This window comes from Nannobrachium achirus (assembly GCF_963921795.1).
Source record: "Nannobrachium achirus genome assembly, chromosome: 13".
In the NCBI taxonomy this organism is placed as follows: Eukaryota; Metazoa; Chordata; class Actinopteri; order Myctophiformes; family Myctophidae; genus Nannobrachium; species Nannobrachium achirus.
The window spans coordinates 12895130-12910332 of record NC_137833.1 but is presented as its reverse complement, the minus strand read 5'-3'; the positions used below and the strand labels follow the sequence as shown (position 1 = coordinate 12910332).

The 15203-nt window shown below is 43.5% G+C and overlaps 1 protein-coding gene across 1 annotated transcript; it reads left to right on the top strand.

The window, feature by feature from the left end:
• Positions 1-12077: 12077 nt before the first annotated feature.
• LOC308297590 (dickkopf-related protein 1-like) lies at positions 12078-14897 on the top strand (the record flags this gene model as incomplete). The annotated part of the gene is made up of 4 exons (XM_080741068.1): positions 12078-12326; positions 12788-12929; positions 13884-14030; positions 14581-14897. 4 exons carry the CDS (start codon positions 12078-12080, stop codon positions 14895-14897), a joined length of 855 nt encoding a protein of 284 aa, XP_080597194.1.
• Positions 14898-15203: the final 306 nt, after the last annotated feature.

The window sequence follows — 15203 nt, the reverse complement described above, 5'->3', positions numbered from 1 at the left end:
AAGAAGGAGAAAGAAAAAAAAAACACAAAACAAAAACCTTGTACCGCCTGCAAAGTAAAAGAAAATTCAAAACGGAAGGAAAAACTTTGGCTTGGAGCAAAGCCATCTGCAGGACACAGCTGTGATGTAAAAAAAAGAAGAAGGGGGGAAAAAAAGCGTTAAGAAAAGGAAGAGTATACCGAAAAAGAGGTAAATGGACAGATGGCACAATGTCCTCTGGGGGGTCACCGATATGCCTTCACTTCACTGTGGCTCTGGAATTAGCATTTATAAACGGGACCGCTGTAGCACTCCTTCAGTGCCGTCGTTCACAGCTCACCTCAGAATGCAAAAAAAACTACAACAAAGGAGCAGGGACAGACACACACAACACACACACACACACACACACACAGACACACACGCACGTACACAGAGTGATACACAAGGCTGTCAACGGAGCGGGGATTTGCCTTCATAGCAGGGACATTGACGTGATGATGTGAAATCTGTTGACTAACAGGACGTGTTTTGTGAACTGTTCACAAAAGAATGGTTTTGAAGCGGGATTGAACTTTGACTCCTTTTGTTTTTTTTGCTCACGTTGTTGCTTATGAGTGATTGGTTGGAGACAGGGGGCCCCAGGTGTCCCCCCCCCCCTCGGCCAAACCAGGCCGTCGGTTCACTGGTACCTCTGCCTCCATAACAAGAGCCTGTAGTAGCTGGTTTATGGTTATTATTCTGCAGCTGCTAGGCTGCTGTCTTTGATGCCTTCCACTAAAAAGGAAACGAGATGTTTAAACACTATGGCTGCATTTCAGGTACTTACTCTGCTCTGTCCTCTAGCTCCTGTAGTCCTCACGGCTAGAGTTTATGTAAAGACAAAAATGTCATCTATATATCGTCATTGTCGGGTGAAAACCTTGTATGTCCATGACCGTTCGTTTTGTATTTATCATTTTAAAAATGATCGAAACTAGTGAAAACAGCCGATCTACAAGCACACAACACTGTGTTGTGTGCTTGTAGATCTGCTATTTTCACTACTTTTGTGCGACAGCCTTGCATGATGAAGCAGTGCTTTACTTTGCGAAAAAATGTACAAATTTGAAACTTGGAGACACAAGGTTTCCACCCGACAACGACGATATGAAGGTATGTCTTGCAAAATTCAAGAGCTGGTAGATTTGATCACTCATAACATGTAATCTGCTCACATGTCCGGATAGCTCAGTCGGCAGAGCCCTCGCCGTTTGGACCACAAGGTCATGGGTTCGACCGCAGGTTCCGCCAACTCATATGAGCAGCACAGCTTGAGTGCGGCAAGTACTGGGAGCTGATGGTAGTTGTGGCGTTCGACCGAACAATCCATCTCCCAGGGGACTAGCGCATTGTAATGTCGTGTACACTGAAATTTGTGATTGCATAAAAAAAATCTAAATTCAGTCACAAAGATTCCTGTTGTGCAACTGTCATCTACATGGTATACACATTTGAATATTGTTTCTGTGACTTTAATTTGCTTTTTAACTTTTTCTTTGTGTGACTTCAAACCCTGATTACGTGTGGATTACAAATTACAGGTCCATATTGCAGCGAGTTTGAGTGCTCAAATCAAATCTACAAGCTCTCAAATGCTGCAGCTCATCGATCTTCAATGTAGAAGCCCTTTCCTTTTTTACTTCAGTGGTTCTCAACCTGTGGGTCGGGACCCCCCAAATTATTTTGGGGGGGTCCCCAAATGATTAACTTAATGTGAAGCACTGTTTTCTCACTCAACAGTAAATCAAACCAACATAAGGTTTAAATGTATAGAGGGTATCTGCACATTTCTAAAGTGAAAGTTTAAGGACTTTTTAATACATCTAAAATGACAAATTAAACGTTGGCCAAATTGTCAAATATTAGAGACAGACTTGCGAGGCGTTGTGAGCATGTAGATCTGCTATTTTCACAATAGAACTGTGTTATACAAAATGTAATGCTTCAACTCTTAATGCTTGTCAGGGTGGGGGGGTCCCCAGTTAAAATATGATTATTTTGGGGGTCTCTGCCTGAAATGGTTGAGAACCACTGCTTTACTTGTCAAATGTAGAATAGAAATTTCAATAGGATTTCCTCCTACAACTTGGGAGGCTTTCGAAATAAGATCATTGTGTGATTCGACAGCACATTTCTTTTATTTTGAAATCTGCCTGTTGGAAGTGTATCATCTCCAAGTATGTAGATGAAACGGACCGAGGGTTCTCCGACTGACTCATCAAAATGTTGTTTTCGGGTGGCAGTGCCTGGCTGGGCCCCCTGGGCTCCAGGGCCCCTGTGCACAATGTGCACGTATATATAGGACAGGGCATCATAAGGACCTGAGAGGCGGCCTGTGGCCTGAGTGTTCAAAACCAAGCCTGAATGTTACTGACTTTCTTGTTCTCTTGAGACATCTATATGGTATATGTACTGTACATAATATTTGAACAGGTCGTGTCCTCACACATGCACACACACGTGCACGTGCACGCACACACACACACACACACACACACACACACACACACACACACACACACACACACACACACACACACACACACACGGCTACAATTAAACACATAGTGCATTGAATACCACAGTTATTTACCTTAAAGAAAAGCACAAATACTGCTATATGTGCTTTGACATGAAAAGACTAAGACTCTCTTCAAGTGCCCTGCTACCGTACAAATCCAATCAACACACACACACACGCCAATCAACAAAGATTTCGGAAAGCAATGTGTCATTTATGCACTTAGCTAGCTTTTGGTTCTTTCATCAAGTCAAAGCAGCAACCATATTTGTTTTATCCTGCCGGCAAATTGAGTGCATTTAGCCACACACGCCAGTGATGGATGAATCCAGAGTTAAATTAAATTAACATTGGATTTGACTGTGTAGCAAGGGCTGGGCGATATGACTTTAAATCAATATCACATTTATTTCAGGATTTTGTCTCGATTATGCCTTTTTTTGTTCCTAAGTAAAAATTGGAGATGTACAAGCTCATAGCGCATTGCCATGCGACACGTTCTGAGCTTGTAGATCGGCTGTTTTCACTGACGTTGCACGCCACCATTGTATAACAAAGTATATACAATGGTGGCTATTGGGATATATATTTTTTTATATGTCAACTTTTTGTTGATATAAGAAAGGTTATTTGATTAGCCTTAGGTGAGCCAGATTAAGTCGGTTCTTAACGTCTGTATATTTGCGATATATTTTCGGCGAATTGCCCAGTCCCATGTGTAGCCATCCAGTTGTTCAGGTATACTTTCACATCCATAGGCTGTGCCCCCAATGTGAAACGTTCAGATCGGCTCAACAGGTAGCGTAGCTTTGACCCTGGCTGTGACGTATGTTTTCAATGACTCTGGTGCTGTTAACGCTGAACTATATGGTGAGTGGTATAAAGACAACAACACTGGTAACTGTTTCTGTACATGAATAATCATGTTTGTGCTACAGTAGATTCCTTTTGTAAAAACGTAATCGTTTTGGTAACCGGAAGAGTGGGCACCTAAACATTGTGGGCACCGAAATGTTAAATTGGCTTATTTTTTATGTAAAAAAAAAAAAAAAAAAAGTTAGGAAATGGCCTAAATGTATTTATTTATTTATTGTACCCCCCCTTTCTCCCCAATTTAGTTGCTACTCCTATTGATTCCTCCGCACACACTTTTGTGTGTTTGTCACTGTTGTATCCTACTGACTCACCCGCCAGTGAGGAGCCCCCAACAGGAAGACGCAGAGCTTTTTCGTCCTCCTCGCCCCGCCCAACACTCCCTGCTGACAGGTGCAGCCCATAGGGCTACGTGCAGTGACAAATATCACCCTCCCCTCCCAGCTTGGCTATCACTGAACACAGGCCAATGCTGTTCGTATAGACGCCCGACATATGACATTTTTTGACACGTGATATTTCAACAGTCACTTCACATTGCTTCAAACCTAAGTTGTCGCTAGCCAAGTCATAATGGGCATAAACCAGAAGTTGACGGGTGAATTTAGGTCTGATGATGATGCACCGTGCATGTTCAAATCATGTCTACTTTACATTACTTGAGTTCCGATCATATTTTCCGAATTAAACAAATGTTTCGGTGCCCACTCTTCCTGTATCCCATTCTTTCACACGTTTTCGTCGGCTGGAAACCATAATGTCCAAAACTGTTACATTTGGGGATTCAAAGCATCTCCAAGCTTGAACGCTTGTAGATCTGCTTTTGATGCTGTGTGACTCCTGTAGTGTGATCAAGCAGGGCGTTAATTTACGGAAAAACACAAAAAAGTTAGAATATGGAGATTACAGCAGAGATTTGCAGCATCGTGTCGGTGCCTAAACTGAGCTGGGACGTCGTGTGACACAGTATTGACACAGCATTAGCCTCCGCTGGTGTTACAACATGGAGTGTTGTTTTAAAATGTGTGTTTCCCGCAGTCACTAGCCTTTTTGTAAACAATGCACAGTTTCAAGCATTAACATCATCTTAAGTGTTGCGTCGACATGGCCGTCTTTGTCATTGTTCCATTGTTAAAGACATTTTCTGAGGCGTTATCCAGGGGTGGAAGAAGTACCCGTACTATTTTCTAACCTAAGTGAAAGTAGCAGAAATATGGCATTACGAGTAAAAGGCCTGTATTCAGCATTGAGAATATGATGCCAATAATTGAATATTGGCATTTCTTTTCAAGAATAGCAGATCTACAAGTTCACGACACATCGCATCGCGTAGCGTTGTGTGCTTGCAGATTGGTTCTTTTCAAATAGCCCGAAGAAGGGCTTAATTTGTAATATTAATCCAAATCTGCAGAGTAACGTGAAACTAAAAGTTTGAAAATAATTGTTGTGGAGTAAAAGAAGTACTACTTAGAATACTTACTTTGCACCACTGGACAGGGACGTGCTGGCCATTGGGAAAAGCGGGACAACTCCCGAACGGCCGGTTCATTCCAGGCCGGTCCAGGCCGGCCATTAGGAAAAAGAATTAAAATAAAATGTTGCCCTTCGTTCCATTTTGGGGGCTGGGCGGCCAACAAAGTATATCGTCACTGTCGGGCAGAAACCTCGTATCTCCAAGTTTCAAATGTGTACATTTTCGCAAAGCACTGCTTCATAATACAAGGCCGTCACACAAAAGTAGTGAAAACAGCAGATCTACAAGCACACAACGCCTCGCGGTGCGAGGCGCTGTGTGCTTGTAGATCGGCTGTTTTCACTAGTTTAAATCATTTCTAAAATGATAAATACAAAACAAACGGTTTTGGACATACAAGGTTTTCACCCGACAACAACGAAATATAACTCATGTAATTGGCCCACTGGCTTTTGTCACTTGTCATGATCTGAAATGGCAAATCTTTGAGTAGCAGCAGTGCTATAGAGAGATCGCTCTCTCTATAGCGCACAATGAGGGCCTCTCCAACTCTTTTTCCCGGGCTGAATCAGGGGCCCAGCACGTCCCTGCCACTGGACCACTATGCGGTGAATGACCGAAGCAGATGCTGTTTTGTGAACGCCCACCACCATGTTAATTTGCACCAATAATCAATAATCCACCCATCATCTCACATTATGTCCGGTCATCAATAATCACAGCTTACTAAAGTCTGATTTATACTTAGTATTAGTATTAGGGATGCACCGATGCGGGAACTCTGGGCCGATACCGATATTTGTCTATTATGTTTTTTGTTGTTGTTATTTATTCCCACTTTTGTGGCAGGGAAACAAACAAATCGTCGTTGTCGGGTGGAAAACTTGTATATCCAAAACAGTTTGTTTTGTATTTATCATTTTAAAAATGTTTTAAATTAGTGAAAACAGCCGATCTACAAGCACTCAACGCCTCGCACCGCGAGGCGTTGTGTGCTTGTAGATCTGCCGTTTTCACTACTTTTGTGCGACGGCCTTGTATGATGAAGCAGGGCTTTATTTGTGAAAAAGAAAACTTTGAATTTGAAACTTGGAGATACAAGGTTTAGGTTTCTGCCCAACAGTGACGAAATATGAATTATCAGAAATAAACTGTTCCAGATCTGCAGTTTGTCAGGCTGTAGATGTAAGCAACATGCCAATAGCTATAGTGCAAAATATATGAGCCACAACAAATAAACACCGCCTTCCGCCATCAGTGAATGTCAACTTATTTGGCCTACATATGCAGTCAACATGTCAAATATTTATTTAATGGTGCATTCCTACTTAGTATCGCGCTCCAAAAAGGAGATCCGCAGTTTCTTTGGTACGCGACATCGGCACGCAACTAAGTATAAATTACGCTTCATGGTAGAGCAATGTAAGTGCCTTAAATTCAATGGCATACAAAACATTTAACACCACATCACCTTTTCAATGCTGCATGCACAAATAAACACCTCAAAAAAATGATTTTGTCCTTCAGGATGGCTGCTTCTCATGTTTTTTTTGTTTTTTTTTTAAGTAATAAAATGCATTGATTGCGCTGCATAAAGGGGATTTCTAACGTCGTTGAATGGGTAACGAACTGTATATTATTATAACAAATGTCCTGTTGTCCGATGATTAGCATACTTTCACAGGAGCCATTTCTGTCTTGTGTAAAATGGTATCGTCGCTGTTGGGCGGAAAATATTGTATGTCCAAAACTTTTACTTTCCAGGAAATGTAAAAAAAAAAAGAAAGTTTTCCAGTGAATCCAATATACAGTATTTATTTAGTCACAAAGCTCTTGATAATACCTTTCCTTTTCATCTCTGTCAGGTGGAAACCTTGTATGTCCCAAACCAGGCACGTGCACACATTGTAGACATCAAAGGGGGCTTGACTTGTCTGTAAAAAGTGCCCACTCCAGACCATGAATGCAGTTTTTACTATGGTGAAAGAAATGCAAATGCCCTCTTTCCATGCCATACCTGAAGGCAGCATTCAAGAGAATTGCCTTGTCCAAACTCTCCTGAACTTGAATGCAGCATCTTATGTTGAAAGAATTGCCCTCTCAGTGTAGAAATCCATGCCGTTACGCCACATCTCCAGTATTGACTTGATTATGCTTTGTTTAGTTTGGTATGAAGTACTGAAAATAGCAAAAGTAGCAGATCTACAAGCTCAAAACGCGATGCTTCGCGGTGCCTTTCAAACTTATGGGTCTGCTACTTTTGTGTAAGGCTGCATGTATTACCGTAATATACGACAACACAAAATGTTGTAACATGGAGATAAGAGGTTTCTGCCTAACAGCAACGATTTGTGAAATGTTTATAGAAACCCACAGTTCACTTTGACTTCAAAAAATGTTTCACAAAATGGCAAAAAAGGATCACATCTACAAGCTCAAAACTCCACACATTGTAAGAGCAGTGCACCAATGTAGGGCATTCATTTACAGCTAGGGGTCTTCAACAGGGAGTCCGGGACCCCTAGGGGGTCCTCAGAGTTACTACAGGGGGTCCTCCAAATCTTTGAGTGATAGAAACCTGCGCTACGAGGCGTTGTGAGCTTGTAGATTGGCTAATTTTGGCAAAGAGGTTTGTTGTAGAGGGGTGGAAAAGAGCAGTACAGAGTGAAAGGTCAAGTATTGACGGTTCAAGTGGTAATATCTGAAAAGTAAACTGACATAAATTGACATACATCCAAAATACGCTGATGATTGTGCTGTCAAACAATGATACTATATGGAATCTATGAAATGGTTGTGGGGGTCTCTGCTTCATCTCTCTCTCTCTCTCTCTCAACTAAGGGGTCCTCCTTGGCCTGAAAACATTGAAGACCCCTGCCCTACTTGATCATACTACAAACCATCTGATCTGCTACCTTTGCTGTTTTAGAATTTGAATCCTGAAAAGTACCGGTTTTGGACATATGAGGTTTCCACCCGACAGCGACGATATTATCAGCTGCACTGACATACTCTTATCTCCAGACATTTATAATGGATAGCGTTTGAGATTTATTTGGTTAAATCGATTTACAGGCTCTGACCCTGAATGGCCGCAGAAGGAGAAAAATCCAATCACTCTTCATGATGTCCACGTAATTTAGCAAGCATTTTGTTTTGGTAGATAATCAGCGATGGCAAGAATTGATTTATAGTCTTTCGTAATACACCCATATGACAATAATTATTGCGTATTAGCGTTATCAGACTTAATGAACGCGATAGAACCAACTGACTTATTATTATGATAGCCTAGTCAGATTAAATAAAGGTTTTACTGAAAGCTAATTTAAAGACGTTTTCTTGCTCTAGGGGAGAAAATCTCAACTCTTATGCAGTTGTTTGTCCCAGGGGAAACCAAATATAGAATAGCATAAGGCATAATTAGACCACTGTAAATACTGTAATGCAGGAGTCCTAAACACATGAAAATGAAATATGATTTACCAATTTTTCCAAGTTCATGGCTGACCCAATCCATTTAATCCATTTCCAACCTGTTTTGGCTCGTTTTTTTATTTATTTATGTCCCGGTACCTTATATTTGCCTTGTGTTGTGTTTATTTATGCTGTAAATTAATTTCACAGTGCCTAGTGTAAACATTTTTAACACCATAGAGTAAAGATACAATACTTTTTGAGTGGTGTTTGTCTCGTTTATTTTTTGATGAATCATTTTATGCTCCATATGTGGTTCAAAACAATCATAATTAGGCCTAAATTGAAACTGCTATGTTTACATCTTGCCACTGGATGGCGCTGAATGTAAACGGATGGATTCTTCCTACCCAAGTACCCATGATGTCTAGATGCTTTCGGCTTATTTTTAAGCGACACCATCTCTCTCTCTCTCTCTCTCTCTCTCTCTCTCTCTCTCTCTCTCTCTCTCTCTCTCTCTCTCTCTCTCTCGCTCTCTCTCTCTCTAATGTGTTGCATCAGAAATCGTTTTAATTTTTTTGATTGCTGTCCTCGGTTTTGAGTGGTAAATGGAGATTACTTCGATGTTTTCTAGTCCCAGTGTTATTCTCACAACAAATCTGTTTTGGGGGGCCGGGGACTTGGGTGGGGGTGTGGGGGGCACACACAGGGAAATGGCCTCAGCCATAACAACAGGGTGACACTTCTTCTCCGCAGAGAGATCAAAGGACATCAAAGTCCATCAAAGGAGCTCACCTTTTACCAACACTAACATTTAGTAAAGTGGAGATAAGGGTCTCTAACTTCAAAAGATATACACAGAGCAATTCAAACGGAGCTACAGAGTGGCCAACACGGCGCTGTTTGTGTCAGGTCAGGTGTCTATAACTTGTGGAGTCTCACACACACTACAAACACACCGCAGCTCCACCAGATGACGTCCAAGTGCCAAGGTGTCTTCTCTCTCCTCACTGAGAAGAAGCCAAACGCTCCTTTCCATACTCCATGCAGCGCGCACGTTGCAATATGGCACCTGCATGCTTTTATCAGCCATAGCAGTGAGCGGTTCTCAAACTTTGAAATTTGAAGGTCTCCCCTTTACTTTGACAGTATACAAATGGAACCAAGTGGACCTGTTAGGGTTCATTTGGTTCCCCATAAAGGAGTCCATGAAATCCACTTTGAGAACACTGAGCTATAGCCTACCAAGAATCACCGTAATATTTGTCAATTCCCCTAGACCTACTTTAGGCCATTGGTTCTCAAAGTGTGGTCCGGGGACCATCACAGGGGTTCTTGAGGGAGTTCCAGGGGGTCCCCAGCTATATGATAAGTAGCCTACAAATCTACCAAGAATCAAGAATCACCTTAATATTTGTCAATTCCCCTAGACCTACTTTAGGCCATTGGTTCTCAAAGTGTGGTCCGGGCGGGGACCATCACAGGGGTTCTTGAGGGAGTTCCAGGGGGGTCCCCAGCTATATGATAAGTAGCCTACAAATGGAACCATTTGTAGGCCTACACTCAGAGTTAAATTAACATTGCCTTTACAATATAAATTGGGGTAGGCTATCATAGATAGAAATACCATTAAATGGGGGGTCCATTAGCCCTAATGCATGTCAAACTGCATGGGGTTCCTTGAAATTAAAATGGTTGGGAATCACTGCTAGAGCTGTAAAAAAAATATATATATTTTCTTGTGGGAGGGGGTCCCTGGCATATCTTTTCAAATGGTAATTTCAATAAGTGTCAATTTGGGGGTCCTTGACATGAAAAAGTTTTGAGAACCACGGCCCATATTCAGTTTGCTGTGTAGGCCTATAGATATTCTCCTATTGGGGGTGGTTTAGTGTTTGAGCTGTATCTTTATATCTGCATGCGCAAAGGTCCACAGTAACAGGACGCTATCAGATCAGAGCGCCTTTCATCTCCAAGTGCCAGTCAGTCCTTGAAAGCTTCTCTTCCACGGAAGTCCATTAATTCGGTAAACTTTTCACACCCCTTAATGGGTCCACATGCATATCCTAACATTGATGTCCGCCGCGCTATGTGTAATCAAGCACACGTTGGAAGATAATTGCAGCCCTGTGCAATCAGAGAGATCAAATGAACTGGTTAATCGACGGAAAAGTAACTTTAATCACTGTCTTTTTCTTTTTTTTCTTCTTTCTCTCTCTCTCTCTCACACACACGCGCACACACGCACGCACAGCCAGAGGGCAGTTAGTTAGGCTACTTGAATGTCAAAGGAGCCGCGCATGTAAGCATCAACACACACATACAGCCTACGAACAGAAAAACAATATTCATGAGAAGAAAGTCATTTCTCCGTGTCACTAAAAGGTCATAGGCTATCCATGGGATGGGTAGTCTACTATATATTAGGACTTCATTCTGAATCTAAACTGAAGCATCTCAAAAACCGCGTTTAAGGAGCCTACACCCCCAAAAATGACACACATGGATACATGTATTGTCTTAAGAATGTAACACAAACAAACAAACAAACAACAAATATTATTGACTCGAGTAATATAGTAGGCTAGCCTACTCCTTTAAGACGAACATTAGATAAGCTATGTATGTGCAAGAATGATGCTGCATGAGCTAGAGTGGAATTAATGTAGCCTAATCGGTTGCATGTTTGTTTTGGGGTAAAAACAAGTGCGGATGTTTTATCTTCTTGATTCTCGCCTTGATGTCCTACCTGGCATAAATAGGCCTACATTATTCTACAATTGATTGATTGATTGGAGACTGTATTAGAAGTTTGCATAGGAAAAAGTACAGTTTCATGATGGTACAGTTCACTGATACAAGGTCTACTAAAAGGAGATCCTAGAAAAGACTAAGCTTATGTCCATAGGAAACCATTGAAGTGAAGTATTGAAGTATGCGCACACACTCCTCTCTAGCCTGTAGGTTGAGCAGATAGTTGAACAATCATTTATTTGAAATTGGCTTTTATTTAGGCTATAATAAAAGCCAATTTCAACTAAATTATATGTGGCATTGATTGACGACCGCATCCATGACGCAAGGTGTCAGTGTCACCAAAGAATGCTTCCCGTGAATTTAACGGGCACGTACCTTTTTGGCGAAGCCCGAACTAACAGTGTAGGCTACAAAATACAAATAAAACCAAATGGACTTTTGGGTCCATTTGTTTTTACGGTGTGTGTACGCGCAATTCCCAGTACCCGTCTCTCTCTCTCTCTCACGCACACGCGCGCGCGCGCGCACGCACGCACGGTCGCGCACACACACACTTTGACAGGAGGGTAGAGACAGGGCGATGGATGGATGGGTGGATGGATACAGTCGGTGACGCTGTTGCTCTGGGAGCTAAATTTCTAGGCGCCTTTGAAATTCCATCCCTCTTCTTGTCTTTGTTGTCCTCCGGGAGGGGCGGGGAAGACAAACAAGTCCACATGTATAAAGAGAACATCCCGGAGCCCCGTGCGTCAGTCAGGATCACCTCCACTCCACTGGGGAACACGACACGAGCGCACCGTGGAAGCAAAGCAAGCAACACCGCTCTGGGATCAAACCGCGTCTTATAACGTGACTTCAGGGAGGAATTCCTTTTCAACAATACTTTGCCTACTCTTTTTTGGGGACGTTTTTTCTTTCCACCATCAGAAAAAAACGAAGCAAAACGGATTTTCTTTCACTTTGATTTTGTTGTCTTTATAATATCACCAACCAAACACGGGATAGAGAGATATCATGCAGTCGCTGTCGGTGCGGCGCTTCGTGGCCGTGTACCTCCTCACGCTGTTTGGATACTTTGGGAATTTGGCCTGCGCAGGGAGCGTTCTGAAGAACTCCAATGCCATCAAGAACGTGCCATCAGCGGGCGGCGGTGGCGGCCAGGGTGGCAGCAAGCCGGGCCAGGCCGACCCGGTCAGCCCGAGTCCGCGCACCTCCACCTCGGGCAGCGTCGGACATAGGATACCGCCCGTGGACCCCGTGCAGGTACATTGAACAACTGAACATGTTCTTATATTATATTTTTGACATATTGCTTTGGCTATAGTATGTTTTCTCATGCCAATAAGGCTAATTTTCGTGAATTGATTTGAACTGAACAACTCCCCTTTCCCAAAACGGACCGTGCGTAATATTATATAAAAAAAAGGTGAAAACAAATGTCTAAGAAGTAGCGAACATAGCCGATCTACAAGCTCACACAAGAAGTAGTCACAAGTCACAAGAAGTAGTGAAAACAGCCGATCTACAAGCGAGGGTTTAGATCTGGTTGTTTTCACTATTTTGGGTCCTGTGCGTAAATATCAAAAGGCTGTCTGCTGTCTGCTGTTATCTTGGGGAGGGAACAATTAGGGCTAACCATGACATGTTCCCCAGTGCTACTGTTCTCTCCTCTCAACGGAGTTCGTATGTTTATTTATCTCTGTGTTTTCTTTCTATTCCTCCAGTCAGGTGTTTGCACGGACGACGAAGAGTGCGGAGCCGACGAGTTCTGCAACGACGCGCGCGGCGCGTGTCTGCCGTGCCGCAAGAGCCGGAAGCGCTGCGCGCGGGACTCGATGTGCTGCTCGGGGAACCGCTGTAGCAACGGTGAGGAGACCAGACCGCACTCATCCTGCACTGTGGCACCACAGACACCAAATACTTTGATAGATCTTATAAGCAGCGGCGTCAGTTCAGAAAAAGCTAAGGTATGGCAACATGACTGGTGTCTTGCACGCGCGCCCTCGCGCAGTCATGTTGCCATACCTTAGCAAAAGGCACGATTACAGTACATTTTATTATTTTCTCTTGTGGCCAAGGTATGGCAGCTGCCATAGCTTGCCATACCCAATTGACGCCTCTGCTTATAAGTGCCTATATGCCTTTATCACATTTTCATAACCAGTGATGCAGGGACGTGCAGAGAATGTTTGAGGGGCAGGGGCCGAAATATCTAAAAGGGCCTTTTTGTTTAGAAAATATTGAAAATAGCAGACCTCCAAGCTCACAACTCGTCGCACTGCGACGCGTTGTGAGCTTGGAGGTCTATTTTCGGCTATTTTCACTACTTGCATTCATGGTCTGGAGAGGGCACTGTTTTACAGACGGATAAAAGGGCAGGGGGTTCAAGCCCCCTTTGATGTCTTATGTGTGCACGTGCCTGAAGCGATGACATTGTCATGAAAATTCATACTGATGATGGATACTTTTTCTTATTTGTGTTGATGGTTAAAAGCACTGTTTCATCTTTTTTTTTCCCAATTCTGTGCATCTAAAAGAAAAACGTAAACTAAAAAAAGTTGTGAAAATAGCTGATCTACAAGCACACAACGTGGCACAAAGCGACGCGTTGTGTGCTTGTAGATCAGCTATTTTCACGACTTCGTTTGTGTCCCGAGGAGACGTAACATTTCTCTTTGGGTCACATGGGCTAAAAAGTTGGGGAACCACCGGTTAAAAGGATGCAATTCGGTATAATTCAAACCATCAAACAAGTTAGAGATGGAATACAATAGGATATATATAAAAATCTAATTCCCCCCTTCTTTGGTTGTTTCCCAGGTGTGTGCCAGCCCGCAATTGATCTGGAGGGCATAGACGCGGCGGCCACCATCACCGGTTGGCACGGCGGGCACAGCAACAACACCATGGAGCACCATGCCAAGAGACCCCCGTCTGGCCATGGGCATCAGCCCCACTCTGTCAAAGGTAACCATTTATTCTCCCCCTCTTCATCAAGCTCTGTTCTTTTCTCTAAAAATGAAATACCAAAGCTGTCCGACTGCCTTTATTATCACGTCTTTGGCTCAGAGTTCGAGTATAGCGACACCGAAACGTCTCGATATGTTTGCTTGGCACGTGAGGCAGTGGTTCTAAAACGGGTTCCGAATGGACCCTTTGCAGGTCTGTAACACTTGAGAGTGTACGAAAAGGAACCAAATGGACCAAATACGTGTCCATTTGGTTCCTTTTCATACTCTCTGAGTTATTGGGTGTTAAAAAAAAAAAAGATATTTGATAGAGAGTGAAAAAAAGTACCTTTTACCAATTATAGAGGGTTTAAGTTGTACCGGATATGCAGATCGGCAAATAAAAGGTGAATTGATCCCAGTGCGTGACGGAGGACGATATCACAATGAATTAAATCTCCACGATACGATTATCGTGAGTGTTTTGTTATCACGATATACAATAACATCGCGTATCGTCCCAGCAGTGACTTAACCTTTCTCTCTCTCTCTCTCTCTCTAATCTCTAGGCCAGGAGGGCGACACCTGCCTGCGCTCGGCGGACTGCTCCGAGGGCCTGTGCTGCGCGCGCCACTTCTGGTCGCGCATCTGCAAGCCCGTGCTGACGGAGGGCCAGGTGTGCACGCGCCACCGCCGGAAGGGCGCGCACGGCCTGGAGCTGTTCCAGCGCTGCGACTGCGGCGACAGCCTGGCCTGCCGGCCCGAGAGGGGGGGCGGAGGGGGAGGGGGAGGGGGCGAGAGAGAGAGGGGAGAGAGAGGGGGAGAGAGAGACCACGCCGTCAGCAGGACGGCCGCCCGGAACCTACACACCTGCCAGAGACGCTGACATCAACACGCTGCTACACTGCGCTACACACTCACACGCACAGGGGTGTCACACCAAATTCTGGGCCCTGGGTACAAGGATTCACTGCGGGCCCCCCATGAATGTTCTTCATAGGGGGAGGGGGTTTAACCCATTTAGACTGGGAACACATTATTACCCATTAATTTGTGCTTTAACTATTGAAAAATAGTAGATATACAAGCTTGTATATCTGCTAGTTTTCAATAGCTAAAGTATAAAATAATTAAGGCCCCTCCACTTTGGGCCCTAGTAACTCAGTCCCACTTTCCCCCCCCTTGTGACACC